At 39.7% G+C, this 27,787-nt stretch overlaps 1 protein-coding gene across 8 annotated transcripts in view; it reads left to right on the plus strand.

Moving 5' to 3' along the window:
* nup214 (nucleoporin 214) overlaps positions 1 to 27,518 on the plus strand; it is a 32,379-nt gene extending 4,861 nt beyond the window's left edge. Inside the window, exons 9-36 of one of the 8 annotated variants that reach the window (XM_085463860.1) lie at positions 78 to 144; positions 629 to 752; positions 3,924 to 4,082; positions 6,974 to 7,490; positions 7,581 to 7,708; positions 7,825 to 7,913; positions 8,364 to 8,450; positions 10,128 to 10,277; positions 10,523 to 10,681; positions 10,816 to 10,919; positions 11,034 to 11,207; positions 11,489 to 11,571; positions 11,676 to 11,762; positions 12,098 to 12,406; positions 12,577 to 12,741; positions 13,088 to 13,199; positions 13,770 to 13,833; positions 14,575 to 14,644; positions 14,764 to 14,848; positions 15,372 to 15,424; positions 15,519 to 17,018; positions 17,714 to 17,781; positions 17,899 to 18,073; positions 18,277 to 18,429; positions 22,915 to 23,086; positions 24,248 to 24,426; positions 25,311 to 25,344; positions 26,885 to 27,518. In XM_085463860.1, the coding sequence (XP_085319986.1) occupies positions 78 to 144; positions 629 to 752; positions 3,924 to 4,082; positions 6,974 to 7,490; positions 7,581 to 7,708; positions 7,825 to 7,913; positions 8,364 to 8,450; positions 10,128 to 10,277; positions 10,523 to 10,681; positions 10,816 to 10,919; positions 11,034 to 11,207; positions 11,489 to 11,571; positions 11,676 to 11,762; positions 12,098 to 12,406; positions 12,577 to 12,741; positions 13,088 to 13,199; positions 13,770 to 13,833; positions 14,575 to 14,644; positions 14,764 to 14,848; positions 15,372 to 15,424; positions 15,519 to 17,018; positions 17,714 to 17,781; positions 17,899 to 18,073; positions 18,277 to 18,429; positions 22,915 to 23,086; positions 24,248 to 24,426; positions 25,311 to 25,344; positions 26,885 to 26,921 (5,104 nt within the window). In that variant the 3' untranslated portion in view covers positions 26,922 to 27,518. The remainder of the gene's footprint in view (positions 1 to 77; positions 145 to 628; positions 753 to 3,923; positions 4,083 to 6,973; positions 7,491 to 7,580; positions 7,709 to 7,824; positions 7,914 to 8,363; positions 8,451 to 10,127; positions 10,278 to 10,522; positions 10,682 to 10,815; positions 10,920 to 11,033; positions 11,208 to 11,488; positions 11,572 to 11,675; positions 11,763 to 12,097; positions 12,407 to 12,576; positions 12,742 to 13,087; positions 13,200 to 13,769; positions 13,834 to 14,574; positions 14,645 to 14,763; positions 14,849 to 15,371; positions 15,425 to 15,518; positions 17,019 to 17,713; positions 17,782 to 17,898; positions 18,074 to 18,276; positions 18,430 to 22,914; positions 23,087 to 24,247; positions 24,427 to 25,310; positions 25,345 to 26,884) is intronic. The other 7 variants (XM_085463864.1, XM_085463862.1, XM_085463866.1 and 4 more) reach the window with 7 other exon arrangements.
* Positions 27,519 to 27,787: the final 269 nt, after the last annotated feature.

Genomic DNA, 27,787 nt, shown 5'->3' on the forward strand with positions numbered 1-27,787 from the left:
TTGTGCTTTGTTTGATGTTAAGGTCATGGTAAATTGAAGCTTTGTCTCATTGTTTTTATTTTTTGTCTTTCATCCAGGGACCTTGTGTTTGCAGCATCAGCAGCTTCCATTGAGGTCAGCGTCATTGCCAGACAAGACGATAAGGTAAACGCTAAAATGTGTGAAAACGTTTTAGGTTTGTCTAAATGTAGAGATAAATGAAAGTGGTCTTGAATGTATTGTCATTTTTCTACTTTGTCTTTACATCCGTTTGTTTTACTCGGTTAAAGTAAAATGCTTCCAAAAAATCGAGGAGGGTTGCATAAGTGTTACAGCAGCTTCTAGTCAGTCACAACACTTACCTTCTAAATAATTTAGATTAGCTAAGCTCCCACCAGGTCAAATATCCAATGCTTACCTGACTTTTTTGGTGACAGTTGAGCAAGCTTGTGCTTTTGCTGAATTTTTATCAATTAGGTAAACCAATAATTTTATCTGAGTGCTTCAACGTTTTAGTGAATTAGACTTGATGCTTTTAGGAACTGTAAATACCCCCACCCCCCCAAATCTATTAATTTTCCTTGGATTTTGTTTGAATACTTACTCTCTGTAAATGGTGATGACCATGCCTTATTTTTACCCTTTTTAGATGTGGGAAGTTTGGCAACTAGAAGATTCGAGCAGGGCTGAGCTTCGAGTGACTGAAACAAATGAAGACACTTTGCCCCTTGGCTTAGCTATAGACTACACCAGCCAGCAGGAAATCCACATAAGTAAGTGAATATGACTTTTTATGTATTTAGTTGCTTCACTTGTCTGAGCAGAAGTTAATTTCATATATAAAGATTATTACTGTTGTTGTTGTTGTTTTGCCTTGTTTTTGTTTGTTTGTTTCTCTTTTTGTGGCATAACCTTCATAAGGACTTGGGTTATGATTCATGTTATTTCAGAATATATCAGACTTGTTGACTGTGTCAAATAAGCATGACCAGTCTGCGTACAGTACAATAAAGGTGATCTGTCTGTGCTACAGTTGTTGACAGAAATACTGCTGTCATTTGATTGAGCAAATGTTAACAGACATAACAACTGTAATGCCTGACTCAATGGAATCCCAAAAAACAAAGCAGGGTAGGGCTGCTCGATTATGGCAAAAATGATAATCACGATTATTTTCACTGAAATTGAGATCTCGATTATTTGACGATATTTATTTAACAATAACAATGTATTGAATAATGGCTTTAAAGATTGTCAAAAAATAATATAAAATAGTGTGCAAATACTGATAACAGTGCAAATGTTTGCAATATAAAAAATAAATGGAAAATGTAAACATCTATGTTCAGTGAACTTTGCAGTGTTGCTCTGTGGTGCAGCTACGATACCGTAGCAAAGTTTACACACTATGTCTACTTGATCCACTTCTGACTCCGCGAACCCATAATGTTTCCACACCACTGAAGTTTTTTTTTTTTTTTTTTTACCTCCCTTTTCAACCAACGGCAGTCACTCTCCTCTCCAAATAACTTCTGCTTAGCTTTCCGAGCTTCCCTTGGGTCCTCTTAATTGTTGTGACGTGTGTTCGAAACGCAGAGCGGTGCACTCGATTTGTCACACGGAGCAGCGCGAGAGTAAAGCACGAGGGAGGTGCTAATAATCGGCTCAGTCATTTTTAATGATCGTTGAAAGCCCAGATCGTAATTGAGATTAAAATTCGATTAATTGAGCAGCCCTAAAGCAGGGTTTTAAAAAAAATGAGTAAATAAAAAAATCGTTACAATGTTGCCGTCTCTGCTTAAAGTCACTTTGAAAAAACAAAACCTTGACCTCATCTGGCACCTTGCCACGTAGATGTACACCTTTCACAGTGCTGGTGCTAGAAATGAGACCCAACACAGTCAGTGAGATTTATAAATATCATTAAGGATAACATTCAAGTTTAGTGAATAATCATGGATCACGATTTTGACATTTTCTATCATGGTAGTCAAAGCTTCTAAGAATTTGGATCGACACTGTTGGAAAAACGTGTGGATTGTGTGGGAAAAGTAATGCAGCATTTTGAACACTGGCGAAGCAGTGCAGTGTTAGTGCTCACCATGGATTTATTGTGTTTACGCTGTGAATCTGGTGATCAGTAGTGAGCTGTCTTCTAACTTGTGTGTCAGCAGAAAACTGTGGAAATAGATGGAAGAGGAATTAATGACTCGATCGCACCATAAGTCAGCAAAACACAGAGGCTCGTGTTAGTTTCGAGTGAATTTCTTTTAGCAGAGACAGGCGCATTATATTTGGTTGACTGTGGTGGGTGCATAGTTTCTAATTCTTTTTTTTCTTCTTCACCAAGACACATAGTGACAGTCTCTTGTTAAAGAATCAGACAGCTGCGGTGTAAAATAAATGGCCTGTATTTTTTCAATCCAGGGGTGTGAAAAACATCATTCAGCCCTCTTACCACGCTCTAAAGATAGGCGACGGTGCACGTCTCCTCTGCCACCAGACAAAAGTTAATTTGGTCATTTTTAAGTTTAGTTTAATTTAATTTAGTCGTGTTATCTCTTGTAGCGCATTCCCTTGCCTTTGTTTCAACTTTAAAATGTTTTCTGGTGAGAAGTCCCCTAATGAGCCAGTGAATCTTAAATCCGTCAGGTTTCTGTGTGCATACAGCATTCACCGCAGTGCTGTATTGCAGCATGTGTAAAGAATAGTGATAAGCTATCGTCTCAGTACACTGTTTTATCTTAACTGGCCCAGTCTGCCAGACATTCACGTAGAGCTGCTGTTGCTGTCTAGTCACATCTCTTCCTGTTCGCTCTACGATTCCCTCCCTCCCCATTACGGGAAAAAAAACCCTGCAATTTGAGCAACATTATGACATGATTGTAGTCTGATCAAAACCTTGATCTAAAGTTAGACATTAGGTTGGAAAAGCAAAGGGAGAGTAGGAGGGAGTTATCTGTAGGGAAAAATGCACTCATTAAAATGGCTCACACAAGCTAGAGGACCATAACAAACAACAAAGCCCAGACAATCCTGTTGCAGAATGCTGATGAGGTTTACCGTGTGCCTCTCCCGTCTGTTCGCTCCCTCTCACCCTCTCTCTGCTTGCGTCTCTAAAGCTTTCAAACTTTAGTTTCATAACAAAAAAGCATTAGATACAGTCTTTTGGGGTGGGGTGGGGTGGGGGTGTATGCTTTCTTTTTGTCTAAAACTTTAAATCGCACTGCTTCTTCAAGTGTATTTCTTGGCATTTTATTTGTCAGTGTGGGTGTGTATTTGTGTGTGTACATTGACACTGATTATCATGCATGTAGCTCATGGGTCAAATAGGTGCAAAGTCGGTGGATATTAATGACGCGGTCAGAAAAAGCAACACTTTTTCATGCACTCATGAACAGTTATACTTGATAAATACAGTATTTTTAGATATAAAACGTGGTCATAGAGAAAGCAAAGAGGACTGTGTGTTCAGTGTACTTTGTTGGCATTTCTGAAATGACTAGTATCAACTCTGACTAATGCATCTTTAATTTGTGTCGTGAATAGTCAGTTTCGTTATTTGAATGGTGGTTTAGACATGATTTGCCATTTTCTCTGCAGCCCACAGCATACTGCGAGGCTTTGGAAAGGGCAAGAAAGTGGGTGTGAGGAGCAGAAAATGTTTCAGGGTTTGGCGAGAAGAGAAAGGCATCTTACTCTTTTACCGAATTACAAATATTAGGACAGTTGTCTCTGTAACTGACTGGAGTATCTTTTTGAAATGAAGACTGGATACTTTTTTTTAACCACTAGAGGGCGTAAAGCTCCAACTTCAGTCAGACAACTATAGCGTGAACCTACTGTCTTAGTACTCAAATGTTCTTAAAACTTTTAAATATATTGTGTGGAGAACTGCTCAGTGTCTGACTTTGTTTATATCCAATCTTTCCACTCCCATAAAGCTGATGAGAAGACCTTGCCCCCAGCGCCCACAATGCTAATGCTTTCCACTGAGGGATTACTTTGTCCATTTGCTCTACTCAACCTCAATCCAGGGGTTAAGCAGCTAGTCGTGGCTCCTTCTAATCTGGCCTTGGAAGGGGAAAGACTTCCCAAACCTGGTAAGAAAACCTGTGAATTGGAACCATGTTTGCCTAAAATATTTCTTCAATGTCCTAATGTATTGATAATGTATTGATTGCATAGTGTTTGAATTGTTACAGCTCCTCCTTTGGGGATTTGAAGTGACTATTTGTGCTGTTTTTTTTTTGTTTTTTTTTAAATTAAAGTAACTTATAACGTGCTGTGTATGTGGCTGAAATGCACATAGATTTGTCTCTATGTACAGCTCAGCCACTGTATTCAAAATGTCAGGGAACACAGAGACTTCCACAAACCACTCCTATGTATTTTGATGGATTAATTCGAAGTTTATGAGAATGCACCCGTTTGTTGGAAGACATAATTACACACTAATCAAAGTACATTTGTGAGTACTGCATTCTTTTTTTATGTTAAATAAACTAAACAAAATGACTGACTTAATCTTTAAGGAAGCAGATTTTCTGAATATATCCCTCTTGTTAATTTTGATGTCTTCTTTATGTCTTTAAATGTTTGATAGCTGTAAACTGTGTTCATACAACCACTTAAAAAGCAACCGAACACAAGTCATGGCAGCAACTCTGTGCATTTAGGCATGTAGACATATTGAGCATCAGAATGAGGCAGAAAAAGTGATTTCAGTGACTTTGAACAGGGCATGGTTGTTGATGCGTGTCGGGCTGGTCTGAGTTTTTCAGAAACTGCTGCTCTACTGGGATTTTGACACACAACCGTCTCCCAGATGATGCAAAAAAAGGCAAAATGAGCACCAGTTGTCTGGGTGAAAATGCCTTGTTGATACCAGAGGTTGGAGGAGAATGGCTAAACTACTGCGAGCTGATAGGAAAGCAGCAATAACTGCTTATTATAACCAAAAATATGCAGAAGAGCATCTCTGAATGCACATGTTGAACCTTGACGCAGATAGACTACAGCAGTAGAAGGTCATGGCGCTTTCAAAGCCCTGTCAGCTGAGATACTGAGCCTACAATTCACACAGACTCGCCAAAATAGGACAATAAAAGATTGGAAAAAATGTTGTCTTAGTCTTAAGTTTTGCTCCAATGTTAAGATGGGAGTGTTGGAATTTGAGTAGTTCTCAACTAGGGCTGCCACGATTAGTCGACTAGTCACGATTACGTCGACTATCAAAATCGTCGACGACTAATTTAATAGTCGACGCGTCGTTTGAAGCTTTGTAAGATCCCAAAAGACGCAGGAATAAGTAGTAGGATTTAAGAGTGTAATAATGGACTGAAACAAAAGATGGCAGCACTGCATGTACAAGGATGCCAGCTGCCGTTAAACCCCGGAGGAGAAGAAACTGTGTCCCAGAATTCATAGCGCAGCCCAGCTCAGTTTCCAACAATGGCGGCAGCTACTTAGTTTTAATGTTACTCTTATTATTCTTTCTGGTCACAAAATAAACGTTTAACATATTTTATGTTAATGTAGCTGTGTAAACTTGAAATATCTGCTCAGTTTATCAAGACACCACATATTTTCAAAAGCGCTCCGACATTTTCAGAGACGTCTGTTACCCACTAGCTCGATAGCTAGCCGGGGGCAAGGCTCACTAGAGCCCGTGAGAACACCAGACTCCCGGCAGATTGTTTTCAAACCCACCACCGTCTTTCGCTACTCAGGTTAAACATGATATATAAGTCACTTAGATAACTTAAAAATGTTAGTGTTTGGCTTTTTTCAGTATTTGTTCCTGAGTAAATCGGTTTGGCTGAGATCAATGTTATAGTTTTTACACAGCTGAATAAACATCAAGCAGACAACTGATTATCAGAAGTGTGAGATGCTCGAGAATATACTCCAGTGTCCTGTTATATTTTAGATAGCAAGGAGCAGACGGCTGAGTTTATTAAACTCCACCGAAACAATCTGCAAATTTCATTTACATTTAATAAACTATCATCTTGTCTTTATTTTTAGTTACCACATACCTTAAACACTTAAAGCTGTAAGCTAATGATAGTTATATAAGAGCAGATGCTGCTGGTGCAATAAGCTGTACGTTTTACGTTCAATGGATGATGATCTGATTAGTCGACTAATCGCAAAAATAATGGGTGACTCGTCGACTATCAAAATAATCGTTTGGGACAGCCCTATTCTCAACCCAGTTTATCTCTTTATTACCACAGTACAGCCATCATCTGCTGGCTGCTTCCAGCAAACAAAGTTCCATGTGACAAAACTCAGATAATCTCCACCTTATTTCATCCGATCTCTTGAGTTCATGTACTCAAATGGAATCTACAGTCACCAGGAGTGACTCAGTCCAGTATTGCACCATCTGGATGTGGAGGGTTTGCATCATGATTTGACAAATCTGCTGCAACTGTGTGATTATTATTATTATTTTTTGGTCATTTTAATAATATGGGCCAAAATCTGAGGAATTTTTCTGGCATCCTTTTCTAAAAAAAAAAAATCAAAGTAATTTTAATGGCAAAAAAGGTCCTACCCTGGATTAGCAGGCTGTACCTAATATAGCAGCCGTGTAGTGCATTATTGGTTCTAGTAATATTTAGTAAAGAGTTTATTTCTCTAATTTTTTTGGTTGTTTTTCACATGTTGTTCACTGACATTTGTTAAATGTGACCAACTGTTTTTACCATGCAGTGAGCTTTTACTACATTCTCAAGTGCCTTCTATTCTATGAACAGCTTTTTCTTTTTTGGTTCAGTCAGGTTCACTCATAAAGGGGTCATTTCTGCAGATACCTTTAAAAACTGTCAGAAATGTGATTTTAAAAATGTTTTTTCACCTTTCTACTTTTTTTTTTTTTTTTTTAAACTAGTAGCTTGTGCTTGTAGACAAAACTCACACTGCTTTAAATGTGATGAGATCAAATAAAAGTAATCTTTGTTTGTTTGTTTATGTTCTTTCACAGGCTCTTTAGCAACCCAACCACCCAAAATTGCTGCCTCAATCCCATCTGCCCCAGCAGCATTTCCAAGCCTTGGTCTTACTCCAGCAGCTGCTTCCAGTTCTCCATCCCCTGCTACTTCTTCTGCCGCTGCACCGTTCAGCATTGTTCCAAAAGCTCCTGTGTCATCAGCAGCATCAGGCTTCACTTTCTCCATCCCAACTACCTGCTCCACTTCAGGCCCTTCAGCTTTCTCCCTGGGGGGTTCTGCACCTTTTGGCTCAGGGTCATCCGGCTTCTCTTTTGCTTCGAAACCTCCCTCTGACACTCCCTCTGCACCTTCAGCTTTTTCTTTCAACAACCTTTCTGTCAAACCATCAGCAGCACCAGCTCTAACTCCTCAGAGTCTTGCTAAACCATCAGCAGCACCAGCTCTAACTCCTCAGAGTCTTGCTAAACCATCAGCAGCACCAGCTCTAACTCCTCAGAGTCTTGCCACCCCTGCGTCCCAGTCTGCAGTGAAACTGAATCTAAATGACAGGTACTGAACTATCACGTGTTTTTCACAGTATTAGTCCTAAGATGTCGATTTTTGTCTAAATGTTTAAAAATTGGTCTGCTTTTTCCAAAGATTTTCAACAGTGGAGACTACACAACCTCCTTTCTCCTTTAACTCCCCACTGTCCAAAACGGTTGCCACGACTTCCAGTAGTTTAACTGCCCCTCCTTCTTTGGCCAGCAAACCACCAGCTATTTTAGGTAAGAAAGGTGTTGTATTTAATGTAATTAAATTTATGTTGTAGTTTTTCTTACAAAGGTCCTCTTGGAATCTTAATTGCAAATGCATGTTGTCTGTTGTTCCAAATGTGTATCAGCTCCAGTGCATCCAGTTCAAACCAGTGTCTCTCCAGCAGTTGTCCAGAAACCTTCTCCTGCTGTCCAGACCCGTACCCAGGCTCCACAGGTCTGATCTCTTTGCTGCGAAGAAAGTTTACTGTTCTTATATCAAATAGGTTTCTTTCAGTGATGTGGTAGACTTTTTCGATAGATTAAAAAAAACAACCTTTTAATCACAATTCACCAATGACACAAAATGATGATGATTGGTGTTAAATTTGGTCACTCCCAAAGGAGGTGTTGTCATATAGAGCCCTGGATACGTAAGCAATTAACTAATTGCAGCAAAAAATATATTCACAAATCCTAAATAAAGTAACACAAAACAAACTTCTGTTTAACTGTGCAGTCACTGGTTGCTACTGGCAACAGACTTCAACTAAAACAAAGTGAAACAGACAGATTAAAAGTAATATCAGATGACAGGCATTTTGATATATTTTTTTTAGTTCAGACTGTTTTTTGTGTTTGTTGCTGACAGTGAAAAGTAACTTTTGATATACTTTTCATGAAAAAGCAGGCCGGTGTCAGTGTGAAGGCCCTGGAGAAACAGCTACAGCAAAGGAAAGACTCTGATCCCATCATGGCTGGCATATTGGAGGAGGTGAGACATATCATGTACTGTCGTGCCATGTAGCAGTGGTTTGTCGGGGAAGAAATGCTGGTTTTGTCGTGTGAATGCTTTAAATCTCTAATATATGGGTTCTTGAGCTTGTAGAGAAAAGAAAGTGATAAGATGAAATGCACCATATCAAGTGTGGACCTCAATCAGAATGCTTTTTAATTATATAAACTAACAAATAAATTATATAGAGAACATATAATACTACAATATAATTATACCAAATACATAATAAATAAATGCGACTGAGCAGAGTTGAAGGTGCTATGATTTTCACTGTGAGTAACCAGGAGGAAGAGGATTAGAAATGAGTGTTAGGGGGGACAATTCAGGTTGAATGTGTTACTGACAAAACTGTCCAGTATATCCACTATCTCACCTCTGCACATGTCCAAAGCATCTCAAATGATGTTGAAGACAGAGCTGCCAGGCAGGAGGAAAAGTCCTCAGAGGAGCGTTATAGATCCAGTTAGGGCTGTTCGATATAATGATATATATTGGATGACGATATAGAAACGTCTATCGTTTCATTTTACGCTATCGTTTGTTTCGTGCTGTCGCAAAATAAACTGTTTACGGCAATATTTTTTCATCGTTTTGATGGTCACTGTAGTGGCTATATTTATTTCTTAAAGTTCTCTCTTTCTCATATTTAATATAACCACACTACAACAACGACGGTAACAGCATCGCGTGTCCGCTTGTTTGTTCCACATAAACCTTTCACAATAAAGCTCAAGATCCTGTTGAGACTTTTCAAAATAAACTGAATCACGTGAAAGAGCAGATTATTTACAGATGAGAATTAAAAAAGAGCCACCAGGTGCTAAAAAATAAACCTTAGACTCGAATGTTAGAACAGGCTTTTCCCCGCAGCACGCCGTGTAATAAATACTCACAAAGAAAACGGCGGCTGTTACAACTTGTGTCTAAAAATGTATAGTTTCATGCATCGGTTAAAACACTCGACTCCAGCTACATGACGTGCAGCTGGAAACACTTCCTGCAAGACGAGCCGCCCGAGATTCACAGAATTTACAGAAAATGTTAAATTTCTGTGATTTATATCGTTATCGGACGATAGAATTCTTATACCGGGATATGAGATTTCGGTCATATCGCACAGCCCTAGATCCAGGGCATCCAGAGCGTTGGTGGGACAGAGTCACATGCTAGGGACAGGGTTAAATGGAGGCAGATCATCTGCTGTATGAACCTGTAAAGCAGCTTGAAGAAAAAGAAGAAATGAATACATTATTTGTTTAATTGAGCTAAGTTGTTTCTTGTGTTTCGGGTGCTATAACACAGTAATTTCCCAACATTTGGGATCAATAAAGTACCTTCTTATTATTCACATTAATGTTATATGGAGGGACAAAAGATAACAAACAAGTACATATTAATGTCATTATTTTATAAGGATACATCAGATTAATTATGTGCAATAATGTGTTTCGATAAATAGAGCAATAGGCATAGGTACATTAGTTGAAAAGTTATATCACCAGCTTTAATGGTGCAGGTGTCTAGTTAGTAACTAGTTCCAAAGACTTGACATACAAAGTTGTAGGATTTACGAGAAGGTAGTGGACTTTATTCAGGACACCACATGTGGTGTCTGGCAGAACATTACTAAACATGTCTCTGACTTGCCATCAGATCGGACACTTCCAGAAGGAATTGGATGACCTTAAGGCACGAAGTGCAAAAGCTGACTTTAAGGTTGGTGCTGATGAGGAAATGAAGGAGTTGAGGAAAGAGTCCGAAGACCTCCATATTTTCACCCTGGAAATCAAGGAAACTACAGAGGTAAGACAATGATTGAAACGCTGAGTCCTGTTCACAGACTGCTCTTCTTCCTTTTAACATTTGATGTTGAGAAAGCCAGTAAAAATCATTTCGAACAACCTTAAATTCTGCAACCATAAGACTTCAACCACTGTGACTTTAGAGTCCTGTCTGAAGCAGTGTTTGGAAGATGGTGTCACTCTAGGTTGATAAATCATTTAAAACCTCCTTTCAAGCCTTTTTGTGTGTGTGTCTGTAATCTTTAGTCACTCCATGGTGACATTGGCACACTGAAAACTTCGCTACTGGAAGGCTTTGCTGGGGCAGAAGAAGCCAAGACCCAGAGTGAACTGAGCAAAGACAGAAATTACAGACAGCTACTTTACAAAAAGCCTCTGGACCCACGCAGTGAGGAACAGCTCAAGGTGAGAAATAAAATGACAGATTACCCCCAAATTGTTTGCATGAATTGACAGTTTTAAGGTTTTACATATTCTTATAAAAATAATCTCCTTCATCGTGTATATTTGATCTTTTTTTTTTTTTTTTTTTAATTCAGGAGATTCGAAGGCTATACCAGTATGTTATGTTCACTGTGGAGGATGTTAATGATGTCTTGGATGTGGAATGGGAGAAACACTTGGAGAAGAAGAAAAAGCAGAAGTGAGTTTTAAAGAAAATGGCAGATAATCCCACCAGCAGTTTGTGTGTTGGATAGAAAGAGAGAATAAAAAATTGGATGGAGTATAATTTGTTATTAAATAAATCTCTTTACAGACACATGGTTGTGCCTGGACGTGAGGGTCTGTTCACTACACTGTCCAACAATCTGTACATCATCAACCAGCAGAAGAACAGACTGGACCAGCTGGTTAAGGAGCTCAATTCACTACGCCTCTACAGCAAAACAACCACTCCTGCTAGAAGTCCTGTGACAGCAACGACAGCTAGGTAAGGCCTGGCTGCAGAATGTGGGGGGAAAAAACAGGGATTTAAGAGGATATTAGGAGTTAGTTATGTGCGGTAGTTTAAGGAAAGACTTAAGTTTTAAGTTAACCATTATCTATGGTTTATAAGTCAGTTTTTAAGTTATTAAAAAGGGTTTTAGTCAGCTTAAACATCATGTATGGTAAAGAATGGTTCCAAGCAGCATTCCTTATAATGTATGGATGTTCACATGCTTCCATTTGCTCCTATTGGATAAAAACACCATGTTTTTGTGTTGTTATTAGTTTGGAAAATGACCTTGAGACTTTAAGAGATGCTCTCCTGAAAACCAGGCTGGACCCTACCCCTTCTAAGACCAAATCTCCAGGTATTGATTTTTTTCCCTACCGTCTGCATAAAAACAGCACAGGATATATTTAATCATTTCAGTATATTTTTCAGTATATTTCAGTATGTATGATGTCTCTGCAGCTGTCAAGATATCACCAGTTAAACAGTCCCAGCTGCGCAACTTTCTCTCAAAGGGACAGATGCCTCCTGTCCGCTCAACTGCACCAGGTACTAGAAATTTATGGTTACATGAAAGTTTTATCCTAAATGTTCAAATGATTGTGGATTTCGCCTTTTGAAAAAGTATACAAAAAGCCTGATTTTAAAGTAAAGGGATGTTAATCAAGCCCTCTTAGTGTGTTTCATAATAAATCATAGTAAATGTGAGTGCTAATTTCATGTCGACAGTAGCTTTTTCCTCACAACTGCAAATGCCAAATTCAACACCCGCTTCATTTCAGTGATATTAATATTGAAATCCCTATGCTGATGCTCATACTGTGGAATGCAGCAGCACCTCACATATTGGAATTGAAATGTATTTATTCATTTTTCTGTTTCAGCCAACCTATCTCGCTCAGCCTTCCTTTCACCTAAATACTACGAGGACTTGGATGACGCGAGTTCAACATCTTCCCTGTCCCAGTCCCTGGAGCCTCACCCGCCTCACTTGGAGCAGGAAGAAGAGGAGCTGCAGACACGGCCCCCTCCCATGTCCTCCATACCTCCAACATTGTCCACCCCCCGCCACCCAACCGTTGTGAGGACCCCCTCTATCCAGCCGGGCTTCGGAGCCATCCAGTCCACCCCTTTATCTAAAATTCAGTCAGGACAGGGTATGGGCTTTGGACTCAGCCCTATTGCCAGCCCCAGTAAGTAAATTATACCAACTGTTGCTGTTCATAAAAAATTACGAGGACGCATTCATGAATCATAAATGACTTCAAGTTATAATGCCATATTTTACTGAACATAAAGTAATGTCGCTAGTCTTAGATGTGGATATTTTTTGTAGATATTGATTACTGCATTAATATTCCAGTTCCAACAAATAAGATCAACCTCAGCGGGGCTGAGAGCACGGCTCTCGCCACAAAGACAGTCAAGCATGGAGCTCCACCAACCGAGAGGACCGCACCCATCACCATCTCTGCCCAGCAGGCTGCAGCCAATGCTGCTTTACGCAGACAGATGGCCAGTCAGTTGGGTAAGTAACATTGTGCAGCAGTCAAAATGTATTTATTTGTTTTTAAACAATGAGGAAGATGTGCACATTTGTTTTTAGCTACAGTGGGCATTTGGGGATCTTTTAAATATTGTTTTGTTATTCCCTCAGTAATTCACCAGGGGGAGACAAAGACTTAAAGAACAGATAATATGTAACTGTTAGTTCATTACCACATCCTGCCTGAGAGTAATTTGCTAAAATGTTTCCATGTAAACAGAGCAGGCTTAAATAAACCTGGAGACATTCAGTTTGATTGCTTCTGTCTCATCTGGTACCTTTTTTTCCAGCTGTGAATTGCTCTAATATGCATGTGTTTATATTCCAGCTGTGATCAATACTTCACTGACAGAGTCCACCTTGAAGACTGTTCCTCAGGTGGTCAATGTTCAGGAGTTCAAAGACAAGGGGACTCCTGTGGTGGTTCCTTCCAACATCAGGTAAAACCTAAAACGAAGGTCACTTCTTACCTTCTCACCCCCACTCCTTTAAAGGCAATTGAGGGAAAGCAGATAAAATGTGTCAAGGGTAAACTACAAATACGGCAAGACTATAGCTTCCAAATAAGATAGTAAACCCCAAGTAGAAGTCTATTTGTTTTTATTTTTGGTCAGTGTTACAAACTATTCCTCTGTATAACTGTAAACGAGATTACTGGCATTACCTAAGACTTATTATTTGTAGCTATTAAAAAGAATCAGTTAGAAAATCAGTTAATAACCAATTCCTTAAAGATTAGCAGATATTTAGACATAGGTGTGGGACACTTGGATATACTTGATCAACATGTAGTTGAAACATTTTTGATGTATTCTTATTTTAATAATCACTAACATAGTCAGTAATATGGGGGTGATACTATAGCTTAACTGGGTGACCAGGCAAGAGATATGGTAAAGGCTGCTGCGAGGGACCCTTGCCATAAACATACCACTAAATAATGTAAATTTAAAAATATTTTTGTGCCATGTGAAAACTGTGCCCTCTTATGGTTGTGTTGATGTCCCCAGCTCCTCGGTACCAGATCCAGGATCTCAGGTCTTTGCAACAGTTTCTTCCAGTCAGGCCAAACGGGTGAGTAAATCCATCACTCACCAACCTGTCATTTTGTCTTTGACTTTCTTGTTACTGTTACTTGGGTGACATATTAATTCAAATTAAATAATCTTCACAACACAAATCTCAGTTGACTTGCATGTGAAATATTTGAAACCATTTTTATCTATATTTTAAGGAATAAATAAAAACTTTAAATTGAAAAAAAAAATCATGTAAAAAAACTTTACCTTTCATGTGGTTTTGTACTTTTCCAAGGAGTGCCACCACAAACAAATGTCTTCAGTATATTTTTATGTGTCCACGTGCTAAATAGTAAAAGTTATTATAAAGGTATATTCATAGCTTTATGTTCGTCTTCTCACAACTTTCAAGAACATTCAGCATGTGAGAATTCACAGTTTGCTGACAGTTTTTCCTGTGAAGACCATTATCAAGATGGGTGAGAAATGTCCCACCTCCCACCCATGTTGATGTTACAAATTACAGTTGGGTGACAGGGGTACTCCTCGCAGAAATCCTGTTCTTGTGTAGCTCCAAGTTCATGTGCTGCACGATTACCTATAGACATTTGTTTTGTTTTTTTCTCTATATCTGCCTTAAGTTTATGTCTTAGTGGACTTGAGCTTTCACCTGAAACAATCCTGTGTGTTATATTTTTTAAATCGTGAATGCATCATAGTAGTGTTGTTTTTCTGTAAGGTTAACAGTTAGGCTGTAATATTAATTTCATACATGTATTTAAAACTGTCTCGGCAGAATCCTGTCCAGGGTGTCCAAAAAATGCCTGCAGAGACTACAACCATCCCACAGAGCAGTTTTGTTTTTGGTAAGCACTGTTACACACACACACACACACACACACACACACACACACACACACACACACACACACACACACACACACACTGTAAAATCCTGACATTGACTATAAACTTTTTCTTTCAGGTCAGCCGTCCAAAACTGATGCTTCTGTTGCTACTCCTAGCTCAGCTGAGCAAACCAGCAGCAAGGGTTTTTCTTTCAATTCAGTGTGAGTTGATGTTTATAAATATAATATATTTTTAATGGCCCAGCAGTATTTTATAGATTATACACTATGTTTGTGATTATTTTTGTTCAAGTAATATCTATCCACTTATTAAGACTAAATCATTATTTTTGTCATAAAAAGACACTATAATAGAAAATGTTTTAAAACACATTCCTCTAAAGGCCAACTTATTTTGTAACCTGCACTCGGGGGTGTATATGAAATGCATCCTCTCACAAAGGATTTGGGCCCGCTTACTAAAGCTTTCCATCAGCTTACAACTATGCTTGACTGGGTGGTAATAGCTCCTGGAGCAAAATCATAAGTTGTGTACTGAAAGAGTTCTCTAATGTAATCCAAATCTAGCCTAATAGGTGAGCAAGTGTTTACATGGCTGTATTGCTGAGATTGGCTGGTTAATCCAGCATTTTTCACACGTAAATATGTCTCGTTACAAAATATAATGAGCATCTCACTGTTGCTGCATTTAAACTTAAATGGTGTTTTATTTTATTTTTTTCAGGTCCTCAAGCTTCAGTTTTGCTTCAGTTACACCAGGAGCTGGAATGCCACAAGGTACAAATGATATAGCAGCTTGTTAGGATAGATGTAGGAGCTGTGAGATTACTGATGCACATTATTTCTGTTTTTCTTTCTCATGTTTCTCCAGTGAAAGATGCAAGTAAATTCTCTTTTGGTGGAAATGGTAAGATGGTGTTTGGCCAGGCTGGAGAAGAGTCATTCTCCTTTACCTCAAAGTCCACCTCCCCTGGTCTTGGCACTGGGTCTCCCACTTTGGCTCCAAACGCAACAGTTGAAGGTGCTAAACCCACCTCGACCACAGCCACTCTGAGGATAGAGCCACAGCCTCCAAAGACAGCTGGTGGCGAGACTCTGGGCATTTTTTCTGGACTAAGGGTGGGCCAAGGAGAAGAAGCTAAAGATTCCTCCACCAAACCTGCTGTGGCAGCATTTACATTTGCGGACACTGGACTTGGCAAGGGCAAGGGAGCGACACAGTTTAGTTTTGGAACAGGTCTTCCAAAATCTGGAGAAGATTCTTCAGCACCAGACTTGTCCGAAGGGACCCCGTCAGGCAGTCTGTTTAAGCCTCCTGAATCAAACGCCAAGCCAGCCTTCTCCGTTCCACAGTCTAGCTCAGCCAGCTCAGCTTTCGCCTCATCTTTCAGTAGTCTTCTTGCAGCTGCACCAGAGACGCAAGAAGAACCAAAAGCTGTTCCTCAGTCTTCAGTACCTGCTTCGCCCCCTATAAAAGAACCTCCCACCAGTGAACCTGAAGTAGAGAGCACCAGTCGTCCTGTGATACCTGAACCTGCAGCACCTGCAACCACCCAGACCCCTGCAGTGTCAACACCTGCTCCTGCTTTGGCCGCACCTGCCCCTACCCCAGACCCTCCCTCGACTTTCACTGCACCAAAAGAAGTAAACCCTCCGGCACCATCCAGTGCCCTGTCCACAACAGAAACCACCCCAGAGCCATCTACCACTGCTACTGTACCCTCTTCAACTGCTGCCACCGCAGCACCTGTATCTCAGGCAGCTCCACCAGCATTCCAGATCCCCACGTCTGACAAGCCAGGCTCCATTTTTACTCAGCCCGCTCCTGCAACTACAGACAGTAGTTCTGTTGGAGTCACACCAGTTATCAACACAGCTGCCCCAGCTGCAGCTACTCAAACCTCTACCGTTGTTAGTAGTGCAACAGTGACTGCTGTGAATAACGTGTTTGGGCAACCTGCTGCACCTCCAGCTTCCTCTGCACCAGCATCAACAGGATTCAGCTCAGCTGGGTTTGGTACATCAGCTGGTTTTGGCAAATCTGTGTTTGGCCAGGTTAGTGGCTTCGGCCAGCCTGCAAGCAACACTGGAACATCGAGTGGATTTACTTTTGGACAGTCTGCATTTGGAGCGACTTCTAGTAGTGCAACTACTGGCGGAAGTCTTTTCGGTGCTTCTACTGCTACCAATGCAAGTTCTTTCTCCTTCGGGACGAGCGGTGCTAACACAGTAAGCAGCACTGGCACTGGGCTGTTTGCACAAAGCACAAACCAGGCTTTTGGCCAAAGCTCTGGATTTGGACAGGGATCTGTGTTTGGGAGTAACACCACCACATCCTCATCTTCAGGATTCAGCTTTGGACAACCGTCAGGTGAGTCCGATTCTGGACGTGATTGGATCAACTTCAGAGCTTTTAAAGAAATCATTGGCATCTTTATTTAAAACTACTGTAAGTTCTGTGGCTTTTTATAAATTGGAAAAATGACACCAAATGTCAGAAAGAAATTGGTATTGAAAATTCTCTCATTTTGCACCCGCCTAACAGAGACCACACTGTGTCACCGACATGATGAAATGATCAATAACCAGAGCTTCTCGGCTGCATGCTGTTCAGTCACATTTGACAGTGATTATACTAACACTGTCTGACAGCTTATGAACTGTGATGTCTGTAAGGTTAGTGGGCAGTGGAGGATGTGCAAAGTTTTACACTCGCTCTGGCTGACCTCCACATGTTGTGGTAAATGTGGCACTTGTGTTTGAAATGGTATCATCTTGCAGGAAAGATTTGTGGTGTACTGTCAGCCTGAGTGGGATGGCGGGTGTTGTGCCATTCCCAAAGCTTCTATAAATTCTCAGAGCAGTATGAGAATGCCACAGCTGATGTCAGTGCATTAACTCAGCAGTTAGTCCCAGCTTGGCATTCCTGATTTCATACTTTATGGGGGGGGGGTCCCCACTTTTCACTCTGTAGTGATGACTATAAAATGGGCCTGGCATCAAGGGCCAAATGCAGTAATCTGATCTTGTCTGTGTTAATTGAATTTGTCTTTTGTTCTCAAACAGGTTTTGGCTGCTCTTCTGCCAACCCGGTGTTCGGCCAGCAGTCTAGCAGTGGCAGTGGATTTGGACAGGTATGACCCATCTTTTTTTTTTTTTCTTTTTTCTTTTTTTTTGTTAAACCAACTTTGGGAAATTTCTTGAATTCCCTTTCTTCTAGACAAATTTTTGAATTAATGTTTATCTCCCAGCAGCAGCCGTCATCTGGGAGTCTCTTTGGTTCCAGTTCAGCCAATACAGCAGTCTCATCTGGTGGTGGAGGATTTTTCAGCGGCCTAGGAGGCAAACCAAGCGAGGACGCTGCCAACAAGAATCCATTTGGCACCACCTCCTCCACTGGAGTGTTTGGACAGTCTGGTCAGACAGGTAGGCTAAGATGTAATAAAACTGCAGATTAACTAGAAAATTTGAACTGTAGTTGCCGATTTATGTCAGGTTCAGAAATATTTTCATCATTTTTGTTCAAGACTTTGTTCTGAGTCAGCGGTAACTACTTTGTCAAAGAACAAACCAAATAAACCCAGATCATTTTATTGTTGTGTAATTACATTTACCTGTCCGTCTTCTAGGTACCAACAGTCTCTTCGGTAATAGTGGTGCCAAGACCTTCAGCTTTGGACAGTCCTCCTTTGGGGAGCAGAAACCTACAGGGACCTTCAGCACTGGTGCTGGAAGTGTAGCATCCCAGGGCTTTGGCTCATTCTCTACACCATCAAAACCAGGTACAGCTTTCCTTGTAATTTTAATGCATTTGTTCTTCACTCCCTGCTTTTTAGTCTTGATATATTTTCACACGTTTTGAAAGTTGTGCATAGCTAGTTGTAATTCACAGGTAACGTTTTATAAGATTTCTTGCTGCTGAGATTTTAAAACAAGACTTGTTTCTATGTGCTGTTCCCCATTGCTTTGGAAAGAGCGTATTTTTGGTGAAAACTGAGAATTTTTTAGTTATGTTAATTTAAATAGATATTATAGACATGAACACAGGGCTTGAAAGCAGAGTTTAAAAACTGTCAATATTTCATTTTGGATTTGCAGCTAAAAAACATATGTGCAAACTTTAAGACATATTTAGGAGTTCTTGTAAAAGTACAAACATCGACAATAGAAGGATCCTTTCTGTCAGACACACACAGTAGGCAACAGAGAGACAACAATGAAGACATCATGTATTTTTTTTTCCCCTGTTCAAGTAATATCTATCCACTTATTAAGGATAGACTAAATCATTCAGTGGTCTTTCTAAACTAGATCATTTGGTGCTCTCCTGCTGGTGGCTGTATTTGTACATGAGTAAAAGGGAAGGTTTAAAAGACAGTAGTTGGACCTTCTATGATCCCTGGTTTGGAGACGGTGGCACAGGCAAAAGGACAGAAGGCAGACCTGGAGGTAGCAGAGCTGAAGATGCTAAGATTTTGCTTGGGAGTGACAAGGAGGGACAGGACTAGACATTTGTATATCAGAGGGACAAGTGAGGTTGAGCCGGTGGTTGACAAAGTCAGAGAGGAAAAACTGAGTTGCTTTGAACATGTGTAGTAGAGGGATGGTGGGTATAATGTACAAAAGATGTTGAATTGGCAGCTGCCAGATGGGAGGAAAAGATCCAGGAACCAGGAAAACCACAGAGAAGATTAATGGAAGTAGTGAAGGAGGACATGCAGAGGGTTGAAGTGACAGAGGTGGATGCTGGGGATAGTGTGAGAAGATGGAGGCAGATGATCCGTAAAGGGAGCAGCTGAAAGAAAAGGATATGTCTACATTATGTATATCATGATTTAAATGTTTCTACATTTGTTAGTCACACCAGAAATACCAGTTGTTAAGCTAAATAATGCATAACAATAATGATTTCATTTTGTAAAACAACAGTTACCTGTTTGTTCAAAGCCGTAGCCCATCTTTTTCTGTGATGGGAACTTGTAAACAAGTGAGGTTGGAAACTATGTCGATGACAAAAGTGCAAACCAGTGCATGTCTGAAACTTTGATGTAGAAAGTCAGTCACCGTATGTCGGCTGTGTCAAAGGAAACTGACATATAACCATGCAACTGAAGCCGTGTGTAACCACACGATGCACGATTATGTGGACAAGAGAAGAGAGCTACTGATTCTACTGCTGCAAACGTTGGGCGGGGGGAGTAAGCATGAAACTGTGATTAGTTCTTTCGCATTTCTTTCCAGGCCCTGGCTTAAGGGCTCTGGTTCATTGATGTGATAGTTCAGTGATAGTTAGATGACTGCGGTAGAAACGGTTTTAATACTTGGCAGCCAGTTCTTGACCTTGCTCTCACCTTTATCATCTGAGCTCTTATCTCCTCACCCCTGAGGACAGAATAAACTATGAGGTTGTCAAAAGCTCCATTGTTCCCCACAGAATATTATGCAGTGCCAGTCTTCTCCATTGCCAAGTCACAGTGTATGACCTCAAAGATCTGATGTTTATTTGAATCGATTCATATTTACGACACAAATGATGCGTTTAATCTACAACTATTTATTTATAATGAAATGACTGCAGTGTCTTCTTTTTTCATGGTAGTGTATCCAATCTCAGCTTCTGCATCTGACATCCCTTTTGATCACTCAAAAGCAACTATATATAGTAACTTTTCATAACTCTTTAACAACTGCCTCTTCACAAACAGACCATTTTCCCAGTGTCTGGACACTGAGGTTTTGCTCTCCCATAGGAAGAAGATGTGTCAGTGACATCACGTCTGTTAAGTAAAGGCAATAACACGTGTGAATAAGCTTTTTGTATAAATAGAAATTTGTTATGGGTGAAAATTTTCCTATAACAAATGAACTAATCCATCCCTATACCATCATGGATGATTGCCTTTGCAGAGTGCTGATTTCAAAAGTCAGATGGTTTCTTATACTCTTTAACCTGGGTACACGATGAGTAGGACTTTGAAAAAGAAATTCAAATTTTATTTTTCAAATCTGTCTCTCAATCAAAGCAAACAACAAAGAGTCATTTAAACCACATCTTAACTGCTCACGCTACCTAAAAACTTTCCATTTCTAAATGAGGAGAAGACTGAGGATGTTGCTTTTGGTCGCCCCGAACAGCTCAGTAACTCGCTCGCACTTTTGGCACTTTAGGGTTTTAACCTTTAACCTTTTACCAGGAATTTGGATCTTATTTTTGACAGTGGTTTCAAATTCGACGGACAGATTAGCTCTGTGGTCAAAGCAGGGTTTTATCAACTCGGACAGTTGGCCAAAGTCAAGCCCTATCTACCTTGAGAGAGTTATCCATGCTTTTAATTGTATTTGCCCCAACTATTGTACCTCCCTTTTTGCAGGCCTGGGTCACTCTGCTATCTGAAGTTTACAGTTAGTTCAAAATGCAGCTGGTCGACATCTTACAGGGGCAAAAATGTGAGAGCACATTGCCCCAGTTTTATCCTGTCCTCATTGGCTCCCTGTCCCTTTTTTTTTTTTTTTCTTTTTGAATTGATTTTAAGATGCTATTGCACACCCCCCCCCCCCCCCCCCCCAAATTTATCTGAGCTTTTAAGTATCCACGCTCCACTTAGGGCACTAAGGTCTTCCAATCAGATGATTTTGGATGTTCCCAAGACAAGGCCATTTTGGTTCTAGGCCCTGTCTTGTGGAACCGCCAACCCCAAAACATCAGATCTGTTTGTAGTGGAGAGACCTTCAAGTCTTTACTCAAAACTCACCTGGTCTTCCTGGCTTTTAGCTCAAGTTGAGTAAAGACATCTCAGTGCATTCCTATTTTTATTCTATTTTTATTTTAGCGTATTTTATCTATTAATCCTTGTGTTTTGTTCTCACTGGATGAACCTCTAAAGCATTTTAGTCAAGAACCATGACCATGGGATAGTTTTCCACTTCTGCTCAATGCATCTTAAATTAAGCTCAGCCTCTAACAGGCAGCACTGCGTTCGACCCTCATTTAGATATGGTTTTTGGTGACTGATCAATTGGTGACTGATCACAGCATTCAAAGGGTTCCTGATTTCCACCCGAGAAATGTGCGCTTCCCATGCTGCGCTGCCTGAGGGCCTGAATCTGTTACAGTGTTAACACAAAGAGACAACCACTCACGCTCACTTTCACACCTACTTTCAAATTTAGAAACACCAACTAACTTAAACTCATACATGTCTTGGATATATAATGTAATTTCCTGTAAAAGTTGAATTCCTCATATTCTTTGCACTCTTACTTTGAGAAACATTTTAAATGGTTCAACACATTGGTGAACCCCACCATGTTTTTCTTAATCTATCGAGATGATGCGCTGATTATTTTCAGTCAATTCTTGGAGAACTCATTATTATACATTTAAAAGTGGTCTTTATTGTGTAAATCACTTCTGAATAGAGCTGGGGCGCTATGGATAAAAACCAGTGCAGGCGTAGTTAAATTCGCCCTTAGAGGGCTGTTTTAAACCAGGAGAAACCCTGTCTACATCACATTGTAGTTTGTCTGAAAACATCATGTAAATTTAAAAACCAATATGCTGATACTTTGCTGCTCGTGGCCATGAGTAGTCATAGTAGTAGCAGCTATTCAAGCTGTACCTCAGAGCCTCTGGGATATTGGTAACCCTCAGCACACTAATTCTCCATCACTGGCCATGCAGGGGGAATGTATTCTTGTTACATTAGCTCAATCAATTATTTACTGGGGCATGCTGCTAGCCAGGCTGTAATTTCAGTACACTCTTTCTCTCCTGCCAATCAGAGGCTTTGAATTGGTGTGAAGTACTCATCATGCTTATAACAGTTTACTGCTCCAGAGGCTGTGCACAACAATACTGTAAATGCCCACACGTGTACTCAGGTAGCTTCTGATGAGTTACAATAGGGGGATATGCAATTTTTTTTAAAAAATTTTTTAAATTTAAAACATAGCTAAAATACTTTTTCTGTCTTTACCTAGGAATTTATTTTCCTTTTTGGAAGTGCCAGCACTAAATTCAATTTATGTTTCTTCATATGAGTCCAAGAAGAACTCTAGATTAAATTTTAGTGTTTGCAGTAGCTTTGTTAAAGGGAAAAAACATCTACATGGATGTAATGCCTGATGTAAATAAGCCACTTAGCATATAATGTTATAAAAGTTACAGAAATTGCTTCATGACTCACATTTCTTCTGTATTTTCTTTGTAGAAAGAACGCTAGAAACCAAGTAACTTCCTGCTCTGTTATCCTATTTCCTTCCTACAGGTGGCTTTGGCAGTGCTCCGGTGTTTGGGAGTCCTCCTTCTTTTGGGGGTTCCCCAGCATTTGGTGCTGGAGCATCTTTTGGCTCAAGCCCTTCATTCAGCAGTCCTATTGGATCATCGGCTGGCAAAGTGTTCGGAGAGGGCACCGCGGCTGCCAACATGGGAGGATTTGGGTAAGCAAGACGAAGTCTTTTTTGAAAGGTTTGATATGGAAAAAAAATCCATCGTTGTGTAATTAAAGCTGACTTTAGAGCAACCTAAAGGTTCAGCCACTTTGATTCAGGGTAGCTGAACCTTTAGCTGAACTTTGTTTATAGAACTTCTATCTGCATCTAGTTTGTCTGTAATCTATTTTCTTTGCCTGCTCTGATATTCAAGGTTTAAAGCGGAAAATATTTTCAGTAGAACAACCTTTCATTGACAAAGTAGTGTAACAGAGAACTGTTTTTTTTCTCAACCCACTGTTGCAGACAATGAGTATTTGAAAATGTCATTGTCATCAGGCTATTATTGTCATAATAGGCGCCTTTCAGTGTGCTCAGTACTACAAGACAAACCAGCTGAAAGCAGCATTTAACAACACTATTAAAAACCCCATTAACATTTAAGTGTAGAGAAACAAAACATTTTTATTGGTCTATAGAGTTATATGAGGCAAATTTGGGAAGTGAGGCTTAATTTTATTACTTTTAAACACACACATTTCTATCTAATCTAATTCCAGCAGTTCTGACTTCAGGCAGGATTTCCTGATTATTATGTTTTTTAATCCTCCCCTCCTCCTTATCATTTATACTCTAATGATTTGCATTAACCTCTGGTGTGTTCACATGTGCATGTGTTTTGATACCAGCAACCATGGTTGCCAGCGCAAAACAAACCCAGCTCTGTGCCAGACTAGATTATTCCCTCCAGATAATCTCAATCTGGGGTCATGAAGCCTGCAGATTAAACTGACATGCTCTCTCTCTCTCTCTTTCACTGTTTTGCTTATTCTTTTTTTCTCTCCCTTGGGAGTGAGCGGGCGTTGGGTCCTGTAGAAAGGATTAATGTATAAATCCCAGCCTGTCAATCCTCACATGCCAAACAAGTAAAAAAATAAAAAAATAAAGCTAAACAAATTCACATTCACTATCTTGAATGTTCTGCTTTGTTTACATGTTTAACTAACCAATAAAAACATCTTGGACAAACTATTTGCCCACATGTATGTGTGTTTAATTATGAATTTATGACTGTCAGACCAGTAACCTAATATTGTCAAGCATTTTGTCTTACCAGCCCCATTCAGGTGTGGCTGTCTTTTTTTCAGTTGTAACTTTTGCGTTTTACAGTATCACAACCTCAGCACCTGCTCCGGTTTTCAGGTTTGCCCCACCTCCTAGCACTCCGTCCTTTGGTGCGCTAGCCGGTCAGAGCGCTCCATCATTCGGGAGCCTGGCCCAGCAGGGACCTGGGTTTGGAAGTCAGCCCAGCAGCTTTTCAGGTTTTGGACAACAGCCACAGCCAGGAGGTGAGACTACTACTTTACCTGAATTATTTTTGTTTTTATTTTTTCCCCCTTCCTCATCATCTTCAGCTGCCATCTTGCCTGCTATCACTCTAGTTTATTCCCTACAGTGAGTCACTCAACAGCGCCATTCTTCCAGCAACTGTACAATTTTAGCCATTGTACAGTGTTTATCACAAGTTTCTTTACTTTAACTGTCTTTCAAACTTGAAAAAGGAAGGTGGCTTTATTGTTGTGCAATAGAAATTTCCTGAGTATTGCGACCAAACAAGTGTTTTGTTGTGTTAATTACACTTTTAGGGTAGATTGTGCATCACATGAAGATTTTAAAGTGGTCAATTTCCTCATTTGGCAACACAATGCAAGTTTGTGCGAAACATATCCAAGGAGTACTTCCCTCTCAAACATGATAAAGACAAAGGATGACAAAGGATGGATGAATACATTTTATGTTTCATGGGCTAATGAGACAGAAAGGGGTTCACTGTAACACACTGTATGGTGAATTTGCCTGTCCTGCACATCTATAAACTTTCACTGCATTACAGCTGTTACAGGTTTCTTTGCCGAGATGACTGGTGTGCATCCCTCTGAGTTTTCATGCATGCAAGATCCAAATTATTTTTCCATGCACTCATTTCTTTGATATTTCTCTCCTTTGTTTCAGTCCTCTGCTTTATTTTTTTTCTGAAGTTTTAATGGTATTGTGGATGCACACTATACACAATATGCATACTGTACATAGGACTGTCCACTAACCCACTTCCAACACATAGGCACACAGATCATGTGACTCACGCTGTGAAGTGAGACTTCCATTAGTCTTTTTTTCCCACTTGCAGTAACAATTACCAAATTAATCATGTATTTATTTTTTATATTTTTAGGATTCTCTGGAAACACCTTTGGGTCTGCAAACCAGTAAGTGTGGTCCATCCATCTAGTTTTAATTAGTCTTTTTGTGTGGTTTTTTTTCTTGTGTGTGTTAATGTGAACTGATAAGTAGACAGACCCACATTTCTCTGTTCCTCGCTGGCAGCACTGCATTGTGCCTGTGGTATTTGAACTCTGCTGAAGCTTCCATCTTGCACCGCAGTGCTCCCTATAGAACCTTTCAGGTTTAATACCACCTCATCTAACCTCATTTCTTTCCTCTTTTCCATCTTCTTTCTTTCCTCTGTTCCTCATAATCGCTCATATTCACCATTATTTCACTGCATTGTCTTACAGTAAATTTTGAAAGCAATTATTATAGGAAAATATTGTTTTTAGTCATATTTAGAAGATATTCTAAAAACTACCCAATGCTGCACTTGCTAAATCTATAGCACATGAAGGGTGTGTGGGTGTGGCTTTTCATTCTCAGCCCCTGTGAAGCTGGTGCTCCTTACTTGGCTGTGCATGGTTTAAATGTTCAAGCAGAGCTTTCTTACTAATTAAACCTAAAACTAATTAAAGTGATTATTTTTTCCTTCACCTCCTCTTCTCTATCTCCTCTTCTTTCCTGTCATCCTTCAATTTCACTTTCTACCTTTTTATACTGCTTCTCGCTTCATTTTCCATGTGTCACATGGCAGCCAGTGTTTCCCCGGGGTGTGTTCCAGTGGAATGCACTCTGAAGTGTGCAGGAGTGTGTGAAGACAAGGCTTAGTCTATTGGACACATTCACATTCTGTTAATAATCCTTCTCTTTCAGTCTTTTCTGCTTTTCTCTTGTGTCTGCCTTCAAAACTGTATGCATATTACATTCTTTGTACAGACAGGATTGTTGCCAAGTCAAAATTGCCTTTACTTTTATTTCTCAAATCTACAAGCGTTATAATTTTTGATTTAATAATATTAACAAAAAAAACCTCTACTACAATGACACTGGGGAAAAAGCCTGAATTAAAATGAAATCCATTCATGATTATCAAGAAATTATTTGTAGGAACCTTGGATTTGTGTTTAAACCTTAAAAAGAACGAACAGAAACATTCCAGTGTTTTTATTACCCTGTGCTGTGAAAAACTAAACATCTCCATTGACAACTCTAAAACCAGTTTTGAAAAGTGTAATCATTGCTAACAATAAATCATAATCCTACAATAAAATATGGCTCTTAACAGCAGCTCTCTCCAATGTAAAAACCATTCATCATGTGCACTTGTCATTGCTGCCAAGACAAAAGGCAAATGCAGGAGTACAAAATCAGACACTTTCACTGAATTCAACGCGTTTTTTCATTTGATTTATTTCACAACCTGCCTGGAAAAATGCTGCGGAAAGCAATTAGGACGACATGATGTCAAATCTATAAGAACACTGGGTGGGTGCGTGGGTGGACAAGATGTCATGGTGTCTGTGTTTTGATTTGCTCGTTAGAGGTCATTTTAATAGTCCTTCTGCTGACTTTTTAAACATTCAAAACTCTTTCTCAGTAATGTCTCTCCCTCTCTCTCTCTCTGATCTCTTTTTACAGATCAAATTCTCAAACATTTTCCAGTTGGAGAAGCTAGTTTTTGTCTTTTAAACCACCTTGAGCTACTGTAGATGCCACTGCGACATTTCTTCTTCTTCACTTAAAGCTCTCTGGGCCATACATTGGGAGAAGCGCAAGGCTGCATTGTGTTTGGGTTGGCTGCTCATAGAGCAGACACATGTTATAACTTTTTGTGATCTTAATATTTTCTTGGACACAGTTGAATCAAGTTTTGACATGTTTACAAGTAAAGAGTGTATGGTTGTCTTCATTGTCACAATATACACACATCAAGGGTTGTTGCCTTACAAGTACAATTTTTGCACTTTGAAAACATGACTTAAAAAAAACCCTGAGCTTTACTTTCACTCTTTAACTTTGTAAAGCTGTTAAAACAACATCCAGTCTACTTTTACGTTGCTGCCAATGCAGACTTTGACAGATTAGGTATGTGTGAAAAATGCAAAACTTGGAGGTGTGTATTTAATAGCAAAAACTGATTTTAAATTTTGACTTGTTGAAATAAGACGTTTAAAAAAAATTGTTTTTTGTTTTGTTTTCCCCCCCACTAAATCCATCCCTCGGATGTGTATTTTTACATGGAAAACTAAGAATAAACCAAATATTTCAAGTTTTTTTTTGTCTACGCTTAATGTGAGCACTGGTAATAATTTGTCTTGCTCTGTTTTCCCATGAAAATAACTGTAGCTGCCTGGATAGAAATCTTTGATGTAAGGTGGTTTCAGTGCCATTGCTAAAGGTGTGTAAAATCGAGCACCGGTCCATGCAGCCTGCCTTTTACAAGGATTTGTGAAAGAATGTGTGGCTCTTAAGAGTGTGGTGCTGTAATAGGATTCCTTTATTTTAGGCCCTCCTTGATATTCCGCGATATTCGACTTCAAG

Source organism: Copadichromis virginalis, linkage group LG7 (assembly GCF_057382275.1).
Source record: "Copadichromis virginalis isolate Kocher_CV1m ecotype Utaka linkage group LG7, C_Virginalis_male_GT1.1, whole genome shotgun sequence".
Classification (NCBI taxonomy): Eukaryota; Metazoa; Chordata; class Actinopteri; order Cichliformes; family Cichlidae; genus Copadichromis; species Copadichromis virginalis.